Genomic DNA, 20,632 nt, shown 5'->3' with positions numbered 1-20,632 from the left:
TCTCAGTGAGCTAGCACTATAAATCGGCATCAGTCCGGACTAGTACAAGCAGACACACACACACACACACACACACATACATGCACGTCGCTATATAATTGCAATAATCTTGGACGCGATGTTAAACCCAATTTCACCTCACCACCTCACCGCTTTCAGCAATATTCCAGCGGGGATACCAAACATTGACTTCACACATTGTACACCGTTGGGGAATCGAACCCGGGTCTTCGCCGCGACGAGAGAACACCTTACCCACTAGGCTACCCAACCGCCCCTATCATCATTAAGACATTAGTTATGCATGGGGCTTAATCAGTAACATTAATGGGAGGCGCGAACGAGAACGTGCACAGTTTGCATTACGCGCTTGATGTGCGCAGTTGCACATATTTGACTGGTTCTACTTGTGCGCAGTGACGATCGACCTGCACCCGGTTAGATGGCTGATAGTGTTATTGACATATGTAGGCTATCTGAGGAGCTTTTTCCTTGTGACGTGCGGTCACATGTGAGAGTGGTAGGTCCAGCCCGACATTTTTCCGAGCAGGTTCTACAAGCATGAAGGTACGTGTACGATTTGACAGCGTATGCGGGGGCATTGTACATATATTGATGCACTGAAATATGAACTGTCACGGGATTGCAAACCAGGTCATCATGCCCTGGTCTTCAGGCCTGACCTACATTACTGTTTATCTCTGTGTGTAGCAATAAACAGAGGGTCTGTGAGCACAAACACACACCGACCACACCACCGCTTCTCATTCATGCGTTTTCACATTTATATATTCAGGAATTTCAGAAAAATCATCGAGTGTATACCTATACCTATAACATCACTGTGACAAACTCATGAAATATTTTTAATAAAATTACGAAATAATACACCCCTTAAGTGCATTCGCGCTTGGGTAGTAAAATACTTGTATGTATGTGCAGTGCTTTTATCAGGAATTGATTTTCACCTCGGTGTGACGAGATCAAAATTGGAGGAATTCGACCGCTGTACTTAATGCACGTACTGCTGTGACCGAATTGATCGTATCCACTTCCTTGTCTGAATAATAGCAGCGATAAACACACAGGCCTTAGGTAACAGCGAGCAACGACTACACAAGGAACAGCGTACACATGATCTCACGATCAACACATAAACATTTTTGCAGCGGCGTTAAACAAAAAACCCCGATAAAACGAAATATGAGATATTTTGTTCCTTTCTCAAGGGACTTATTGAACCCTGAAGATCCGGGGTTTTTGACGGGTCAGAACCGACGTGTAACGCGGCAAGCAACGTTGTCACCTTATTACGTTGCTGTCGATCAGGACTTACCAATGGATACTTAGTTGCCGTGGACTATACCGACACAGTTACCCATCTACTTGACTTGTGGGATCACTAGACTCTATGTATGATTATGATACCGGGGTAGAATAGGTCTTCAGCAACCCATGCTTGCCACAACAGGCGTCTGTGCTTGTCGTAAAAGGCGACTAAGGGGATCAGGTGGTCAGGCTTGCTGACTTGGTTGATGCATGTAATCGCATCCCAATTGCGTGGATCGATGCTCATGATGTCATCATTGGACTGTCTGGTCTAGACTTGATTATTTACAGACCGCCGTCATATAGCTGGAATATTGCTGAGTGCGGTGTCAAACAACGAATGAACGAACAAGGGACTTCATTGCAACAGTTTCGAACGTTTTGATACTAACTGATATAATTTGGAAATGTGAATCCATAAATCGTAAATTTGGTCATGGGTTTAAATATTTTAATTTGGCTCACATACACTGGAACCTCCAGAATCTAGTCTGTGTTTTCGATCACTTCGGAATGGGATTGAAGTAGTTTAAAATTATTGTCCCCCAAAGAGGGGTTATGACCATTCAAAGTAGTTTTGTGTTCGCGTGTTATAGTTTCACAATCATATTTGGTATGATTAAAACTCAGTGACAGGGACTGCACGTTCTGTGCGACTTATGAGGTCACTAAAGGCAGAGCAAGTCATATATAATTAACTTTTAAGAAGTATGAAGATTGATTGAAACATCCGCGGTGCGGAGAATAGCGTGTCTAGCCAGTGTTTGTTGGTTTGTTGTTTAACGCCGCACTCAGCAATATTCCAGCTATGACGACAGTCTGTAAATAATCGAGTCTGGACCAGAAAATCCAGTGATTAATATCATAAACATCGCTCCACACAATTGGGATCGATGACATGCATCAACCAAGTCAGCGAGCCTGACCACCCGATCCCGTTAGTCGCCTCTTACGACAAGCAAAGTCGCTTTTTACGGCAAGCATGGGTTGCTGAAGACCTATTCTACCCCGGATCTTCAGGGGTCCGTCTTCCCAGGGAGTTTAAAGGATTGGTTCATGGCATTGATAACACTATCTATTAGATAATAAACAAAACTGACCTAAATCTAGAGTTATCAGGAGATGACATATCTCCCTGGTGTGTGATTTAGTTAATTTCTATACAATACGTACTTCGAATATTCGGCATTAACAGCTCGTAAGCAGATCCTCCCAACCACGATTGGAAGCGCATTTTGATAAATTTAAGCATCCTTGTGATGTCCCAGGGTGGTATTATAACGCCTCCGTGGTCTAGGAGTAGAGCGTCCGCCCGGAGAGCGGAAGGTCGGGGTTCGATTCCCGGCCGCGTCATACCAAAAGACGTTAAAAGATCCTACTTGTTGCTAACTTGAATGTCGTTCGGATAAAACAAAGACTGTATTTCAGTTGGCTAGCGCTATAAAAATGTAACCGGCATTAGTCCAGACTAGAACGCACGTACGCACGTATGGACTAGTCGACTCGGAGTCAGTATACTGTGTCTGAGTGGGGTATTCATGTTAAACTGCGGCATGGTATCTCAGTGAGCTAGCACTATAAATCGGCATCAGTCCGGACTAGTACAAGCAGCCACACCCGCAGCGCCACGCACGCTGCCACACATGCAGGGCCACACACACAAACACACATGCAGCACTACACACACACATGCAGCGCCACACACACACATGCAGCGCCACACGCACACATGCAGCACTACACTACATACATGCAGCACTACACACACACATGCAGCACTACACTACACACATGCAGCACTACACACACACATGCAGCACTACACACACACATGCAGCACTACACACACACATGCAGCACTACACACACACATGCAGCACTACACTACATACACATGCAGCACTACACACACACATGCAGCACTACACTACACACATGCAGCACTACACACACACATGCAGCACTACACACACACATGCAGCACTACACACACACATGCAGCGCCACACACACACACATGCAGCGCCACACGCACACACACACATGCAGCAATACACTACACACACATGCAGCGCCACACACACACACATGCAGCACTACACACACACATGCAGCACTACACACACACATGCAGCGCCACACACACACACATGCAGCGCCACACACACACACACACACACACATGCAGCACTACACTACATACACATGCAGCACTACACACACACATGCAACGCCACACACACACATGCAGCACTACACACACACATGCAGCATTACACACACACACATGCAGCACTAGGGACTAGTACAAGCAAGCAAGCATGTGCATGCATATCGCTCTTTAAGTGCAATCATCTAGAACGTTAAACCTCATGTCACATCATCTTATGGCGTCACCAGATTATGGTGAGGTGAAATTGGGATTAACGTCGCGTCCAAGATTAATGCACTTATATAGCGACGTGCATGCACGTGTGTGTGTGGCTGCTTGTACTAGTCCGGACTGATGCCGATTTATAGTGCTAGCCCACAGAGATATCATGCTGCAGTTTAACATGAATACCCCACTCAGTCACAGTATACTGATTCCGAGCCGACCAGTCCTTGTTTTAGCCCCTAAATGCCGAGCGCCAGACAGGGCAACAACAAGTGCCATCTTTTAACGTCTTTTGGTTTGACGCGGCTAGGGATCGAACCCCGGACCTTCCGCTCGCCGGGCGGACGCTCTTCCACTAGACCACGGAGGCGGTCCTCACCACATTATGACATTAGAACAAAGCTATTATAGATATACTTCCTTTAATACTACCTTATATATCTTATGTAAAATGACCCGTGAAGATCCAGGGTAGAATAAGTCTTCAGCAACCCATGCTTGCCATAAAAGGCAACTATGCTTGTCGTCAAAGGCGACCAACGGGATCGGGTGATCAGGCTCCCTGACCTGTCTGATGCATGTCATCGATCCCAATTGCGTGGATCGATGCTCATGATATCAATCATTGGATTGTCTGGTCCAGACTCGATTATTTTACAGACCGCCGTCATATAGCTGTAATATTGCTGAGTGCGGCGTAAAACAACAAACCAACCAACCTTATATAAAATTATTTCTGTCGAAGGTGGAATCAAAATGACTGGGGTGATCATTCTTCCAAAATGGAGATATGAGAATGGCAAGATCAGAGGATGGTGAGTAGTTCTCTTCCTTCTATAGATAGTAGATCAGACATTTTATGAACAGCTAGATGTATATAATAAATAGTTCTCCCCGTGTGACTCTGTGGTAGACCTGGTTCCACGTAAACAATGTTTGTCATAAGAGGCGACTTAAATGGATGGTGGTTCAGGCTCGGTGACTTGGTATGGACCTCACCATACCCGATTGAAGGCGTTGGACGTTGATCATAACAACGATCGCTGTTTTATCTGTAATTGCTTGAGTAATTCAAAGTAGGAGCAAACCACTCACTCACTACAAATAATTCAGCAATATGACAAATTGGAAAAAGTTCATCTATTAGCCTGTTAGAAATTCCTGCAAGTAGGACAACACACCCCAAATGCTATAATCTACGCGGAAATGGGTCGCTTTCCACTGTACATCAACTCCTATGTTAGAACACTTAAGTTTTGGCTTAAGATAATTCATATGATAACTGTGGACGCCATACATGGGCTTCTAACATTCGTTTACTTCTTTTTTCTCATGGCTTTGGTTTTGTATGGATATCGCAAACAGTTGGGAACAAGCTTTCATTTCTACGACTTTTTAAGGATACTTGTATAAACATGTTTTACCAAAACTGTAGATTAGTCTTAAACTCTAGTTCAAGATATCATTTATATGCAGAGTTTAAAAGTCTTTTAGAACCTGAAAAATATCTTTCAGTTTTGTATGAAAGAAAATTTAGAAACATAATTGTAAGATTTAGAGCAGGTCTTTCAAAAATTGAAGAATAATGAAGGCAGGTATCTGTCGATAGAAAAGTCTCTTCGAATATGTCCAGTCTGTAATAATGGTATAGAGGATGAATTTCATTTTTTACTCATTTGTTCATGTTATAATGATCTCAGAAAGGAATACTTACTGGCAAAACTTTGCCGATATCCAAGCTTGAACCATTTCAAATCTATTATGTGTAATAACAATGAAGCAGTCTTAAATAGTTTATCACGTTTCCTATATTACGCTAATGCAAAAAGAACAAGTAGTACAATTCAATTATGACATAAGTCATGTGTCACGTTACTTTACCGTTGCATCTGTGAACAATTGGTATATTGTGAACTGTAATTGTATATGGGCCCGAGGCCTTCATGCAAATGAGAGTTCTTCTTCTTCTTCTACAAATAATTCATAAATATGTTTTTGTTACAGGTGGTTGTGAGGTCTGTCCCACACTGAGGCGACAATACAATATAGTGCTGGTGGAACCAAACTTTTTTTCAGTCCACCTTGATGTCTGTGTTCTTACGGAAAAAATCAAGACAAGTGACCGAAAACGTCGGAAACTGAAGGAAATTGAGAAGATCGTGAGTGCTTTGAGAAACACAGATGGTGGAGATGTGTTACTACATCTAAATGGACAAACAAGTGATGATGAATACCTTGGACATCTGGACGACTTCCTGGACAACAGCTTGAACAATCTGATACCCGACGGTAAACTGTTCATTGACACATATACACGTCAATGGTTGCATGAAAAGGAAAAGTTTAAACAATTTCGGGATGTGGTACTGTTAAAAGTTACCAAAACACCATTCATATCGACGGTTGATTTTAAAACGAAAATATCATCTGACTTCAAACTTGAGAGGGCATCAACGATCAATATCGTATCTATTTTGACCAATTTTGTTCGTCCTCAGAAAGCTCCTCCCAAGCTCCGTGGATTAGATCGATATGGCACTCTGTTGCATGAGAACAGAAGGACAGAGCTAAAAGTTTACATGCCAAAGACCAATATAGACTCAGTTGGAGACTTTGTTGATTACGTTTGGAAGGAACTGCGCTTCAAAGAAAATCTAAGTTGTTTGTCTAAAGTGGAGGGAGGTGGATCTTTTTTTCTTGGAATAAATGAGTCTCGAGACAAGGATAAACCATATGAATCAAAGATCATAGAACTGTGGGGTGTCGATGTACCTGGATCAGTAACAGAATTAAGATCATCACTGTTCAAGAAAATTAAGGACGAAGCTGCGTTTCTCAGTTTCGAGGGAGATTTGTTGGATGTGCCAGAGGAATTGGTTGACGTGGAATTACATAGTTTCCAAGACAAAGAACATAATATTAAGTTCATTCTTGAAATCGCAGTTGGGTGTGCGGAAGGCATTGTGTTCTATGAAAAGAAGGGACCAGAGACATACACCATTCAAAATGGGAACATTTGTAGGATGGACTTTAAAGAGTGGTTCAATCGTATACAAATGATGTCCCTTGAGACAAAGCTTTCTAATATGTGTTTGGTTTAACGATACACCTACCCACTAACATGTCTGATTATCAAACACATAAGAGATCAACGTCAATGACGACGTCCATGGGCAGCTATGATGCTTCTAGCAGTTCCGTGTCCTTGGGCATGTATTCTGATCAAATCATCGTCAGTGGCGTTGGTGAACCCGATGTGTCTTCATCAAGCCCGGCGTCGTTACGACAAAGCCCACAGACATTCCCTCAAGGTACGGATTTCCAAGTGTCATTTGCGATGTCCTATAAACAAATTATGTCTTGAAACGTGACCAAATAAGATTCTTATTAATCACGTTGGCAACTTAAAAGTTGGTTGTTGTTTAACGCCACACTCAGCAATATTCCAGCTGTAAGACGGCGGTCTGTAAATAATCGAGTCTGGACCAACAATCCGGTGATTGATATCATGAGCATCGATCCACGCAATTGGGATCGATGACATGCATCAACCAAGTCAGCAAACCTGACCACCCGATCCCGTTAGTCGCCTTTTACGACAAGCATAGTCGCTTTTTACGGCAAGCATTTGTTGCTGAAGACCTATTCTTCACGGGCCCTTGGTAGAAAGAACAGGGTCCATTTTAACTCAAAAGTTGTGAAATGTAGACATACAGGGCTAGAGCAGTAGGAATAGTGCTCGACATATTGCAAAGATGTATATGTTCCAGATATGAGTGAGTGAGTGAGTCTAGTTTTACGCCGCTTTTAGCAATATTCCAGCAATATCACCAGAAATGGGCTTCACACATTGTACCCATGTCGGGAATCGAACCCGGGTCTACGAGCGAACGCTTTAACCACTAGGCTACCCGACCGCTCCTTCCAGTTATGTAATGAATACAATTACCATAATAACCATAACCGAAATGATTGTTTCTTGTGGCCAGGTTCACCTGCAAGGAATACAACAGAGGACTTACCTGGCTATTGTCCACCTACCTTCACATATGACCTCACAGGTAAACATTAATACTGACTTCTTGAGGAATGTGAACATTATTGTAAAGTTGGTTGGTTGGTTTGATGTTTTGCGCCGCGCTCAGCAATATTCCAGCTATATGACGGCGGTCTGTAAGTAATCAAGTCTGGATCAGACAATCCAGTGATTAATATCATGAGCATCGATCCGCGCAATCAGTGGGATACGATGACGTGCATCAACCAAGTCAGCGAGCCTGACCACCCGATCCCGTTAGTCGCCTTTTACGACAAACATAGTCGCCTTTTACGACAAGCATAGTCGCACGGGTCGCACGGGTGGGCCAGTCGTCCAGGGCGCCGCAATTCGCTGTGCAGAGTTGCGTCCCTTTGGCACGCCAGAAACCTATGATTGTGGATTCGAACCCCGGTTTTCCCCGATTATGTTTCTAGGTTTGTCAACACCATACCCGTGCTCGTGGGTTTCACCGAAGTGGTAAATGTCTGAGACCTGCATCACTTCGGGCTCTCCTCCCACATTAAGCTGACACGCCGCGATATAACTGGAATACTGTTAAAAGCGGCGTTAAACCCAACTCGGGGAGCATACTATTATTACGCGTGTGCTTCTTTACGATTTCTGAACGAAGTCCTGCTGTGAAATCATGCAGGACGTACCGTTCGCCACCATCATCCCCACTTAGGTGGTGTATTTTTGGTTGCTGTGGTCTGTAGCCTGGTTTTAACTGATACTCCCGAGCCTATTGTATTAGGTTCTCTGTTTATTCTCTGGTATATAGTTATACCAAGGTTCCGTCCGTCCGTCCGTCCGAAAACTTTGTCCGCGCGATTTCTCTTAAACTATTCAGTGGATTCATCTCAAACTTAGTACATATAACCTATTTCATATGGAGGGGTGCAGTCAAAAATATTGTTTTTATTTATTTTCCATTTTTTATGAATTTTTCAAACCCTAACCCTATCCTAGCTATTTAATTTGTAACTACTGACACACTAGGCGGGTCGGGGGTATTAGTGAGCCACGCTCACTTTTGCCCTTGTTTGATCTGGTTTGGTTTTACCACGGACTTGTAGGTCCGTGGTTTTACTTAAACTGTGATAATTACCTAACTGTTTAACTGTTCTTTGTCGACAGATTATTAATTTATGATTAACTTCTCATCGCGATTTTGCTAAAAATATTGCCAATGCGATAAAAATGTAAACAAATTATACTCACAAATCACTGTAAGGCCAGCCATGGGTGTTCGAAAAATTGCATCGTGTAACAAACAGAAAGATATAGCTGACTGATTACACTGACTGATTACATTTCTTCGATTTCAGAATCGATCCAAGGACATGAAGGTTTTATAGGAAAGTACAACAGCGGATATTTTTCACAGTGGATCTCGACAGAGCTTGCAGGTAAACCGAAACATCAAATTTACACATGGAAAAGGGGGGCGCCCAAGAAAGTCGTCCCGTGTAGATTCTGGGAGAGAATAGGTCTTCAGCAACCCATGCTTGCCGTAAAAGGCGACTATGCTTGTCGTAAAAGGCGACTAACGGGATCGGGTGGTCAGGCTCGTTGACTGTGCCTGTCATCCCTTGGTTGACTACTGTGCCAGTCATCCCTTGGTTGACGACTGTGCCGGTCATCCCTTGGTCGACTACTGTGCCGGTCATCCCTTGGTTGACTACTGTGCCAGTCATCCCTTGGTTGACGACTGTGCCTCATTAGCATCGAGCCACTCAATTGGGATCGATGACATGCATCAACCACGTCAGCAAGCCTGACCACCCGATCCCGTTAGTCGCCTCTTACGACAAGCATAGTCGCCTTTTACGACAAGCATGGGTTGCTGAAGACCTGTTCTATCCCGGATCTTCACGGGTCTGTAACAAACATATCCAATAGCCTATGATGAATCGTTTTATCCGCTGAATACATGCTGCATCTGGTTATCATTTGTGTTCACAGGTAAAGGCTTCATCTACCCTCGGGTCATGGTCGATTACTTATCAAGCATAGATGAAACTGTTCTCTTGGAAATAGAGAAACTGTGTGAGAAAGGATACTTTGCCTACACCGGCCATTCGCTCTTGGTCACCCTGAACATGACACTGAATGGAAAGATTCCTGACAACTTGCTTTGTGATGTGTGCATCTTCCGCCATGACAGTCCAGTGTTAGTTCTAACAATACTTACAGATGACCTAAAACTTGACAGAGCCAAATATTACAACTCGCAGCTCGCAAAGGCAATCATAAGCATTGTGAGAAAAGACATTGCCGACTTCACCGTTAACAATGGTGTTCTGTCTTCAGAGCAATTCAACTCGACTGAGAGATTTGTTCAGGACATTGAGAAGATAGTCTCAGAAACGTCAAAGGGGGCAACAGCTGGGTCGATTCAAATGAATCCAAAGAAATCCCAGAAAGTGATACATCTATTTTTGAAGCAGGTCAATTCCTGCTACTCTCGGCTTTTCGAAAATGCTGAATCACATTACTGCTTTACCAGTGACAGTTTTGATTTGTTCGCTGAAATGTTGGAAGACCGACGCCATGTGAGAATCATGCTGCCAGAATCTGACTACACAACACTGGTAGTGAGAGAGTTAGTGATCAGACTCAGAATTGTCTCAAAGACAGTTACTATCACTTGCGTCCAGGAGTACTTCAAGGAATTTGAATGTCTGAGGTAAGTGGTCGTCATGACTTCAGTATTAAACGTGACACGCTATTTTGATCGCCTATGCTTATGTTGTGAGGCATACCTTGTTCTCATCGCCGAATGGCTGCAATATTACCGATGCGATGTTAACATTTAACTTACTCACTGTATGTTGAAAGCTTCGTCGCATCAGAAGTCATACTTCTTATGCTTGTCGTAACAGGCGACTAACCGGATTGGGTTGGCAGGCTCGCTGACTTGCTAGATGCATGTCTACGTGTCCCAATTGCGTGGATCGATGGTCATTTACAGACCGTCGTCATATAGCTGGAATATTGCTGAGTGTGGCGTTAAACAATAAACAAACAAACAAACAAACCGTCAATAAGGATCCGTTTCACTTTGTATGTTTTCTCTTATAGGGCATGTAGAAACATTGTGCTAATACTGCGATGTCCCTCTACCACTTGCGAACAGGAGTCTCTCCCTATGCCTGATATAGTTGTTACAACATCCTGGAGCACCAAAGCAAAATGGGAATTCATTGTCAGACACGGTATGTTCAATAGTATCTTATTATCCAGTGTATAACATATGTGGTCCACCTGTATAATATCTTTTGCCTGGAGTGACCAGTTCTTCAGATGTAAAGTGGTGTGTCTGTCAATTTTATTTTTGTTTGTTGTTTAACGCCGCACTCAGCAATATTCCAGCTATATGACAACGGTCTGTAAATAATCAAATCTAGTGATTAACATCATGAGCATCGGGCCACGCGATTTGGACACGATGATATTCATCAACGACGTCAGCGAGCTTGACCACCTGATCCCGTTAGTCGCCTTTTAAGGCAAGCATGGGTTGCTGAAGAATGAATGAAAACGCTTTCGACAACTTGCTAAAATATTAGCTAGTTTGGTTATCCACAGTAAAGGTAATATATATAATATTATCTCGTTGAACTTTTTCATTTCAGCCATTATGCCGTTGTTTGTGGCTGCACTATTTCAGACGTAGGGTGGTGCAGTGCTTATCTACCTGAATAATGAAAGCATTAGCATTTTTAACGTGAAATTGATGTGGGTGTTCTCTTTTCAGAGGATGTAATCAATGAAAGGACAAAAGAAAATCTACGCCCAGGTCACTCAGAAGGTACCTATTAATGTTTGATGAATTACATTTATGAAACGTTTATATTGCCATGAAGATCCGGGGTAGAAAAGGGTCTTCAGCAACCCATGCTTGCCGTAAAAGGCGACTATGCTTGTCATAAGAGGCGACTAACGGGATCGGGTGGTCGGGCTCGCTGACTTGGTTGATATATGTCATCGATCCCAATTGAGTGGCTCGATGCTCATGATGTCAATCACTGGATTGTCTGGTTGAAACTCGATTATTTAAAGACCGCCGTCATATAGCTGGAATATTGCTGAGTGTGGCGTTAAACAACCAACCAACCAACCAACCAACCAACCAACCAACCTCCTATGGAGTCCGACAGGGTTGTATGTTAAGCCCTTTGTTATTTATATTCTTTAGAAACCAACTAGATTTAGATAAAAGTGTAACGAAAGGTATTTTTGTGAATGATTTTATTGACGAAATTGAGTGCGGCGTTAAACAACAAACAAACAAACGAATATACTTATCTGACAGAATTCCCATTTCTCACAATTTTTACTGAAGGATGTTTCCTCTCCATAGCACCCCCTAAAGATAGTAAGGAGGTAATGCAAGCAAGGCAGGTGCTGGCGTCTGCGATACTAGAGGCTGGTGGTGCATCTACACGTGGAAGGGACGATGTTATGAAGTTGGAGAAAATGATGGAATTTACCTTACAACAGTGTGCGCAGCGGGCAACCATCTTCCTTCAGGACCATCTGACTGATGAAGGGGATGTCCAAGATTTTGATAAACTTAACTGTTTCATGGAGGACTATCTCATGCAGAGTTTCAGACAACGGAATCTGCAGCTCCTGTCTCGGGAGGAAATTGACGGTAAGATGAAGACCGCGTGAATACTTGTTTTGAGTGAGTGAGTGAGTGAGTGAGTTGGGTTTAACGCCGCTTTTAACAGTATTCCAGTTATATCACAGTTATATATCGCGCCTTGGACGACTGGGCCCGCCGTGCCCCCCGAGTCAATGATAAGGTGGGCGAGTCAGTAATAGATGCCAAATTCATTTAAAACCTTATAGTGAGTGACGGAGTTAAAATGTAACGTCACATCGGCAATATTTCAGTCATATCATGACGAGAACAATTCATACATTACTGATGTATACATTTAAACTGTTGATAGAACTAAATTATTATATCTGCTTCTACAGAAAGGCATACATGGCAAAATGTTTAAAGTGTTAAAGAATTTGTATGAAAATGTTTTTGCTTGTGTTCGTAAGGGTAATTTTAGAACTGACGCATTTCAGACTTCCAGTGGCGGGTGGTCAGGCTCGCTGACTTGGTTGTTGCATGTCATCGATCCCAATTGCGTGGATCGATGCTCATGATATTAATCACTGGATTGTCTGGTCCAGACTCGTTTATTTACAGACCGCCGTCATATAGCTGGAATATTGCTGAGTGCGGCGTTAAACAACCAACCAACCAACCTCCTATGGAGTCCGACAGGGTTGTATGTTAAGCCCTTTGTTATTTATATTCTTCAAAAACCAACTTGCTATAGATTTAGATAAAAGTGTAACGAAAGGTATTTTTGTGAGTGATATTATTGATGAGATCAATTGTTGCTTTTTGCGAATGACATTGTCTTACAGAGAAAGTTAGATAAATAGGGAATCTTTTTGTGATACTTGGTTTCTGGAAGTCAATATGGATAAATCAAATATGATTGTATTCCGAAATGGTGGTGTTATTAAACGAATTGAAAATTGGTACAATAAAATACAGAAAGTTAAATAGTAACATATTATAAATACTTGGGCATTGTCTTTTCATCACGTCTTCTGTGGTCAAAGGCCTGTAAAACTCTAGTGACAAAGGCCAAGAAAACATGTTTTTCTATTTTTAAGTTGACTACGCTTTATCCGTACTTGTCATTTGAGGTAATTGGTTCTATAATCGATAGTAAAATAGCTCCGATTGCTTGTTATGGAAGTGAAATTTGGGAATTTACATTTAGAGAAAGTATAGAAAAAATCCAAAGTTCTTTCTTTAAGAGATATTTGTCAGTCAGTAATAAAGCATCATCTAATGTGGTTCTTCGTGAAGTTGGCCGTTACCATCTTAGTGTTTTTTATTTCAGTCGATGTATAAGATATTGGTGTAGATTGATACGCATGAATTCAAATCGACTTCCACATGCTTGTTATAAAATGCTGAAAGTACAAGCTGATAATGGTAGTGTTAATTGGGCATCTCATGTGAGAATGCTTTTGTTTAAATCTGGTTTTGGTTATGCGTGGATATTGCAGGACTGTTGGCATATACATTGTTTTATGGAATTATTCAAGAGAAGATGTATTGACATTGTTGTACAAAACTGGAGTCCAAAGATTAATAGCTCTGTGCTCTAAAACCATTATGCCTCATATAAATCACTATTGGAAACTGAACTCTATATAATCTGATGCTTTGGTTAGGATCTTGTAAGAGTCTTGGCGAAATTTCGATGTTTAGCACATTGTTTAAAAGTACAAAAACAGCGTTTTAGCAAACAGTTTATAAAACCTGAATTAATGTTCTTTGAAAATTGTGATTAATTGGAATTAAAAGATGGATATCATTTTGCACTATTACGAGAACAGCAGAGATAGTTTAATTCCTCGTTATTTTCATCATTGCCCATCAAGACAGAAATTTGACTCCCTGATGTCCCTAAAACATGTTAACGTTATAACTGGTTTTGCTCTTAATCTGAAGATAACTTTATCAGTGTCTAGTTAAGCAGAAGTGTTAATCTGTATTTAAAGTACAGTTTTATTTATAGCTATATACATTTGTATTTACACATTAGGGAATACATCCACTTGCCACAATCGTACTCTTGGCCACGAGGCCTTCAATACTGAATAAACACTCTCTCACATTTTAACTATATGAAAACCTGAAGACAATGGACAGCAAAACTAGAGTATCACAGCTTCGTATGTAAAGCTATTACGTAACCATAAAATATGACGGTTAATATAAATACATAAAAAAGGGCTACAGATAGATAACCAGCGACCAAAGTTAGGCCACCATACTAGGGTTGGTTGGTTGGTTTGTTGTTTTACGCCGCACTCAGCAATATTCCAGCTCTATGACGGCGATCTGTAAAATAATCGAGTCTGGACCAGACAATCCAGTGATTAATATCATGAGCATCGATCCACGCAATTGGGATCGATGACATACATCAACAAAGTCAGCGAGCCTGACCATCCGATCCCGTTAGTCGCCTTTTACGACAAGCATACTCGCCTTTTACAGCAAGCATGGGTTGCTGAAGACCTATTCTACCCCGGATCTTCACGGGTCACCATACTAGGCAATAAAACATAATGTTCATTTCAAAGTAGTCGGATGCCAGGAAAATAATTGAGCTCTATGTTAAACAACTCAACTTGCTATTGGTCAGCAACCAAACTCGTTACATTGATATCAGAATGTCCGAACTGAATATGTCCTATTCCATTTCCAGATACGGATGCATATATTGAATCGATAAGAAAGGTTTCGCCCGTTCTGATCCGGGGCCTCGAGTTAGACTCTACTCCTCTCTTGGACCGCCTGATAACCACTGATGTCATGTCTGAAGCCGGGAGAGAGAGTATCTTGGCACGACCAACCAGTCATTCACGAAACAAAGCCTTCGTCACCTACTTATTCGGTAACTTTACCAGTGCCACATTCAAGAAGCAGTTTCTCCCAATGCTTTCTGAAGACAACCAGACTCTAGCAAAAGAAGTAGAGGACGAACTGGAGAAGCTGACCGTCGCTAGTAGACGAAGAGCAAAGTGTCCTTTCTGTAAAATGAAGGGAACGGTCAATATCAGACGGCTTGCAGATTCTCTGTACCAGATGAACGAAATTTCCCTGTCTTTGCAGCAAGATCTATCTGCGTCTACTCTCCCCGATACAGTCAGATGGTCTGAACTTTTCAAACAAGTCACGAGCATGAAAACTATCATGAAGGCACTGGAGGTTAAGAATGAAAATCTTCACCGAGAATTCATTACCCAAGAGCGGGGCCTTTCCAAGAGCCGGCTGTGTTTGGAATGCACTTGTGATCATTCTGAGCAGCTCAGTGCCGTCGCTGGGTCAGACAACGGGAAGTCTGATACGGATGTTGCAAATATGTCCGATTTCAAGGAGTGAAAGACAAAGTGACTCGAACAGCGAATATTGTTTTTGAAAAATAGATGTACAACACAGTACAAGACAGTCATGCCAACATGACTTGCAAGCCAGCAAAAGGCCTTAACACATTGGCCATGTGAAAGATCATTGTAAAATTTTAGGGGGATTCGAGGAGACAGTTTTAGTGCCTGAAGGCAAGACAATGAATCTGAAATGATGCTGAAATTTATAGATTGGTTTTGTTGTTTAATATAGGTCAAAGCAGTTGAGATAGTCCAATCTTCACTGCTGAGACCAAAGCTATTATCTGGGAGTCTTGGGGGGAGAGTTTGGGATCCAATGATGGTGGCACTTGCAGTTTTGCCACCGTTCTTGGGTCCGTCTTTAACAATGTATCTATGAGAATAATATTAAGTTTGTAAATGGTTATATTCTTGTTGATACACCAAAGAGTTTGTTTCTGACTTTTTAGCTGGACGGGTGACTTTTAGCAAGTCGAGAGCTTTCAGGATATTTGATGTGTGGTGAGTATGTGAAATGACGGGTAAAAAATCAGTCCCAGGATTGTGGCCTCCTCCTCTACATTGATAGGAGTACCATCTAAAATGCGGTTTGGATTTACGACAACGGTAAATACAATTTGTTCTGGATTTAGAAAATTTGAATCCATTTTCGTTGGCCTAATTTTCAATTTTGTTAAGACAGAGCTGTTGTTGTTTTCTATTGTATGCATATCTATTACGACGACAAGAAATGTTGAAATTGTCCACAGGAAGTGAACCATCGACACTATTGTTCTAGACTTGGTGAGACTATTAATTTTGATGCTGAAAAGTGCGAGAGATAGAATGCTGCCTTGAGGGACGCCCAGATTTTTATCGAAATTATTAGACAGGGTACAGCCCACTGTCTGTTGCTTAAAAATGGATATAAGTGAGGTAATCTGCACCCCAATCCGAATTCATGCAAATCTTTTCAAATACAATGTATCCACGTTGTATCATATGTCGTATCTAAGTCGGAAATGAATCATACAGTAATTGTTTGTTGACAATGATTTTTTTATACGATTCTGAACGCACCAAATGGTCACTGGTAACTGTTTTTTCGGAAACCACATTGGATGTCACTCAGGAGGTTATTGGTCTCCAAAGTACCAGACCAATCGATTGTTTGACAAACAGCTAGTTAATAATATTGGGCGGTATCTGTATGATCACGTCAAGGCTTTGGTATGGGAATGATAACAGCATTGTGCTGCGAAGGAGGACAATTTCCGTTGTCCCTATTTCATCAACTATAGAAAGTAGAATTGACAAACATGAATCGGGCATGTGTGTTCGAGGAGCTGATATCGAACGTCGTCGGTTTCTGCTGCAGTGTCATGAGCTTGTCCTTGGGCAGTATACAATTCAGGGACCTTTTTCTATTCTTGCTGATTTTGATATCTCTGAAACTGAGGGTTATGGTCAGCTGATGTCACCAAGCTTGTTTGCAATTTCAGATTTAGTAGTTAAAAGTGTATTACCATCTCTGAGATGGTGAAATCCAGATTTAGATCCTTTGCCCTTAATCTTTTGAATCATGTTCCACACCTTGGACATGGGTGTGGCGGAATTAATTTTGGGTACACTAGTTTCTCCAGAATTGATGTTTATTTTGTAAATTTTATTGCTATATTTTGTAAATAAATAAATAACTTTTATAATTGGTAGTATGAATCAGTAACTGAGATTGTTAGTGGCGATATCCTCCAAAGGGGTTAAAGTAGTGTAAAAGTATTGTTCCCCTGAAATTGTATGTAAGACCACATCTTTCAAAGTGTATATATTTCTACCACGTTATTTGTGTTATTTTAATGTGTGTCTAAATTTGTCATAATTGCCAACAACTGAAGGGATGATGTAAATCCAGCTGAGGTCCATGCAGGTAGCAAAAGTACTGTAAGTACCCTTGGACCCTAGCGTGGTGATCTACCTTCAGCTGCTGGCGATCTATGGCCTGTTTTTATATTGTGTTGCAAAATGATAATATATTTTTACATGCTCTCTAACTAGTTTTATGTAAATCTGTGATATTCTAGTTATCATACTGCCCTTCCTCGGCAGAATTGTATATTGTTTAATAATAAATTGTTAATGTCAAGTTTTGTTTCGTCATGATATGGCTGAAATATTCCCGATGTGAAGTTAAACTTCAACTCACTCACACTTTCTATTGTTTAAGAGTTCGTCCCGCCTTGGCGCCCGTGATTTGAACGTAATTAACGTTGTGAACGCTGGGATGTTGGCGGAAATATTTCACAGCTTTCATCCCATTTTCTGTGGGGGCACGGGTGGCCCAGTCGTCTAAGGCGCCGCAATTCGCTGTGCAGAGTTGCGTCCCTTGGGCACGCCAGAAACCTATGATTGTGGGTTTGAAACCCGGTTCGCCCCGATTATGTTTCTAGGTTTGTCAGCACCATACCTGTGCTCGTGGGTTTCACCGAAGTGGTAAACATCTGAGACCTGCATCACTTTGGGCTTTCCTCCCACATTAAGCTGACACGCCGTGATATAACTGGAATACTGTTAAAAGCGGGGTTAAACCCATCTCACTCACTCACTCCTATTTTCTGTCTTGTTTACCCATCAAACCATGGGTTACCTATATGAGGGTTTGCAGAGGACATTCGTCTCCAATATCATTTAAGTTATCTGAATTTTGTTTTTATGGGTTCATGAACATTACTGAAATTGTCAGGTTTTAGTTTTTCAGTAGATAGTGTTTGGAATAAAGACCTATCGGTCTTTGTAATGTTCAACCTTGTTGAAGATGGTTCGTCAGAGGGATTGACAGTTGTGAGTATTGTTGGAAAAGGTCACTCCCACAAACGTCATCAGTGACCGGCCATTGAAACACGTGTAAAATATTTGAATCTGTCAGAGAAAGATCAAAGGCAGAGTATGTGCCAGTGGCGGGATGCAGATAAGTATTATATCTATCATTGAACATGCATTAGTCATTGAGGTTAAATCTTTATGGACCTTCCCCTTATTATTTGTGAAGATCCGGGGAAGAATAGGTCTTCAGCAACCCATGCTTGCGGTAAGAGGCGACTAACGGGATCGGGTGGTCAGGCTTGCTGACTTGATTGATGCAGGTCATCGATCCCAATTGCGTGGATCGATGCCCATGATATTAATCACTGGATTGTCTGGTCCAGACTCTATTATTTACAGACCTCCGTCATATAGCTGGAATATTGATGAGTGCGGCGTTAAATAACAAACAAACAAAACCATTGTTATCATTCACCGAGTATTCTACATACCATCTTCTAATAATACTATTTAACCCTGGTGAACTTCTGCACGGACAGCCAATCATCTTCGCGTGGCAAGGGCGTTAACTGACTATAAAGGTCCGGTTTTCACCCTTGTCGAACTTAACTGGAAGTTCCAGGCTTGACTATAGCGGCACGTGTGGCTGGTCAGGCTCGCTGACTTGGTTGATGCATGTCATCGATCCCAATTGCGTGGATCGATGCCCATGATATTAATCACTGGATTGTCTGGTCCAGACTCGATTATTTACAGACCGCCGTCATATAGCTGGAATATTGCTGAGTGCGGCGTTAAACAACAAACCAACCAATCTTTTTCAGCAAAAAGCGATACTTCAAAACCGTCTTGCAATTCTGAGACTTAGTCGCGATTCGTAATACAGATAACCCATGAAATTTGTTCATTCTGTTTTTAAAAGAGCCAAAAAATGTTTAAGGGAAATATATATCTTATTTCGCTAAAGTTAACCGGTCTATATTTTGTAAGAATAAACTATTGCGCATTGAGCGATTACCTTCTTTAGCTATAGGCGTAGTATAGAGCTTTATCACGCACTTACTCAAGCTGTATCACTGAGAGTAAGTGATTATCTCCCTTACCCCAACAGCTCTGTTTTCCCCATATCTTTGCAATGTATCGTATGTTATTCAGGCAGCCATTGAGAAAGGTTCCAGTGAGGAATTTAGATCAAGCCCGTCTCGCGCAATCTTTCAACTTCACATTGCTATTGCAACATATTGTTCAACACGATTAAATACCAGGCTTCTATAAAGTATGACTTTGTTCAATAAACAACACATGTTAAACAACGGGTTTTATATGAGCAATTTGTAATTAGTTGTCTTCATAATCACATGTATGGAGGCTTGCTGTGCACAGTTAAGCACAGTATTGTTTCATATAGTTCTCTGTATGTAATTTATGATTCATACCGTTTCATGCGGCGGTTTACGGTTCTGCATGGTTTTTTGCTTTGACAGGTTTTTTTTAACTTCCTGGAGAGATTATACATCCGTATATGTTCTTTGCTCCTAGATACATAGGAAATCAACAGGTTGGTCTAAAGTTGGCAATTATTATCCTAAAAGATTATACGGTTGCGTGATATCTTCACGATGTTTGGGTTGAACATAGTAACATTCTTCTAAACATACTTCAAATCTAAACCGGAAGCAATCACAACACAAACCCAGTTAACCAAACGGAACCGTACACAAGAGTGAGTGAGTGAGTTGGGTTTAATGCCGTTTTGAATATTATTCCGTGTCAGTTTGATGTGGGAGCAACGTCCGAAGTGATGCAGGTCTTAGACGTTCACCACTTTGGTGAAACCAACGAGCACGGGTTTTGTGCTGACAACAAATTCGGGGCGAACCGAGATTCAAACACACTGTCATAGGTTTCTGGCGTGCCAAAGGGACACAACTCTGCACAGCGAATTGCAGCGCCTTAGGCTACTGGGCCAACCGTGCCCCCGTACATAACTGTAAGAAACTATTATACAACAAAGATGTTTTATATGAGATATGTATTGCGGAATATGCCATGAAGAAACAGTGGCGACATTACACTGTCACAAACTACAACATACATGC

General features: G+C 41.7%; 1 protein-coding gene across 1 annotated transcript; it reads left to right on the top strand.

Moving 5' to 3' along the window:
* The first annotated feature begins 443 nt into the window (after positions 1–443).
* Positions 444–17,553, top strand: LOC139460975 (uncharacterized). The gene is made up of 10 exons (XM_071242436.1): positions 444–567; positions 4,452–4,521; positions 5,711–7,017; positions 7,696–7,767; positions 9,074–9,154; positions 9,711–10,434; positions 10,830–10,963; positions 11,506–11,559; positions 12,112–12,405; positions 15,053–17,553. Exons 3-10 carry the CDS (start codon positions 6,828–6,830, stop codon positions 15,727–15,729), a joined length of 2,226 nt encoding a protein of 741 aa, XP_071098537.1. The 5' UTR covers positions 444–567; positions 4,452–4,521; positions 5,711–6,827; the 3' UTR covers positions 15,730–17,553.
* Positions 17,554–20,632: the final 3,079 nt, after the last annotated feature.

The sequence above is a fragment of the Haliotis cracherodii genome, unplaced genomic scaffold, assembly GCF_022045235.1.
Source record: "Haliotis cracherodii isolate W230 unplaced genomic scaffold, xgHalCrac1.p SCAF_14, whole genome shotgun sequence".
Lineage (NCBI taxonomy): Eukaryota > Metazoa > Mollusca > Gastropoda > Lepetellida > Haliotidae > Haliotis > Haliotis cracherodii.
This window is presented reverse-complemented; position numbering and strand designations above follow the sequence as displayed.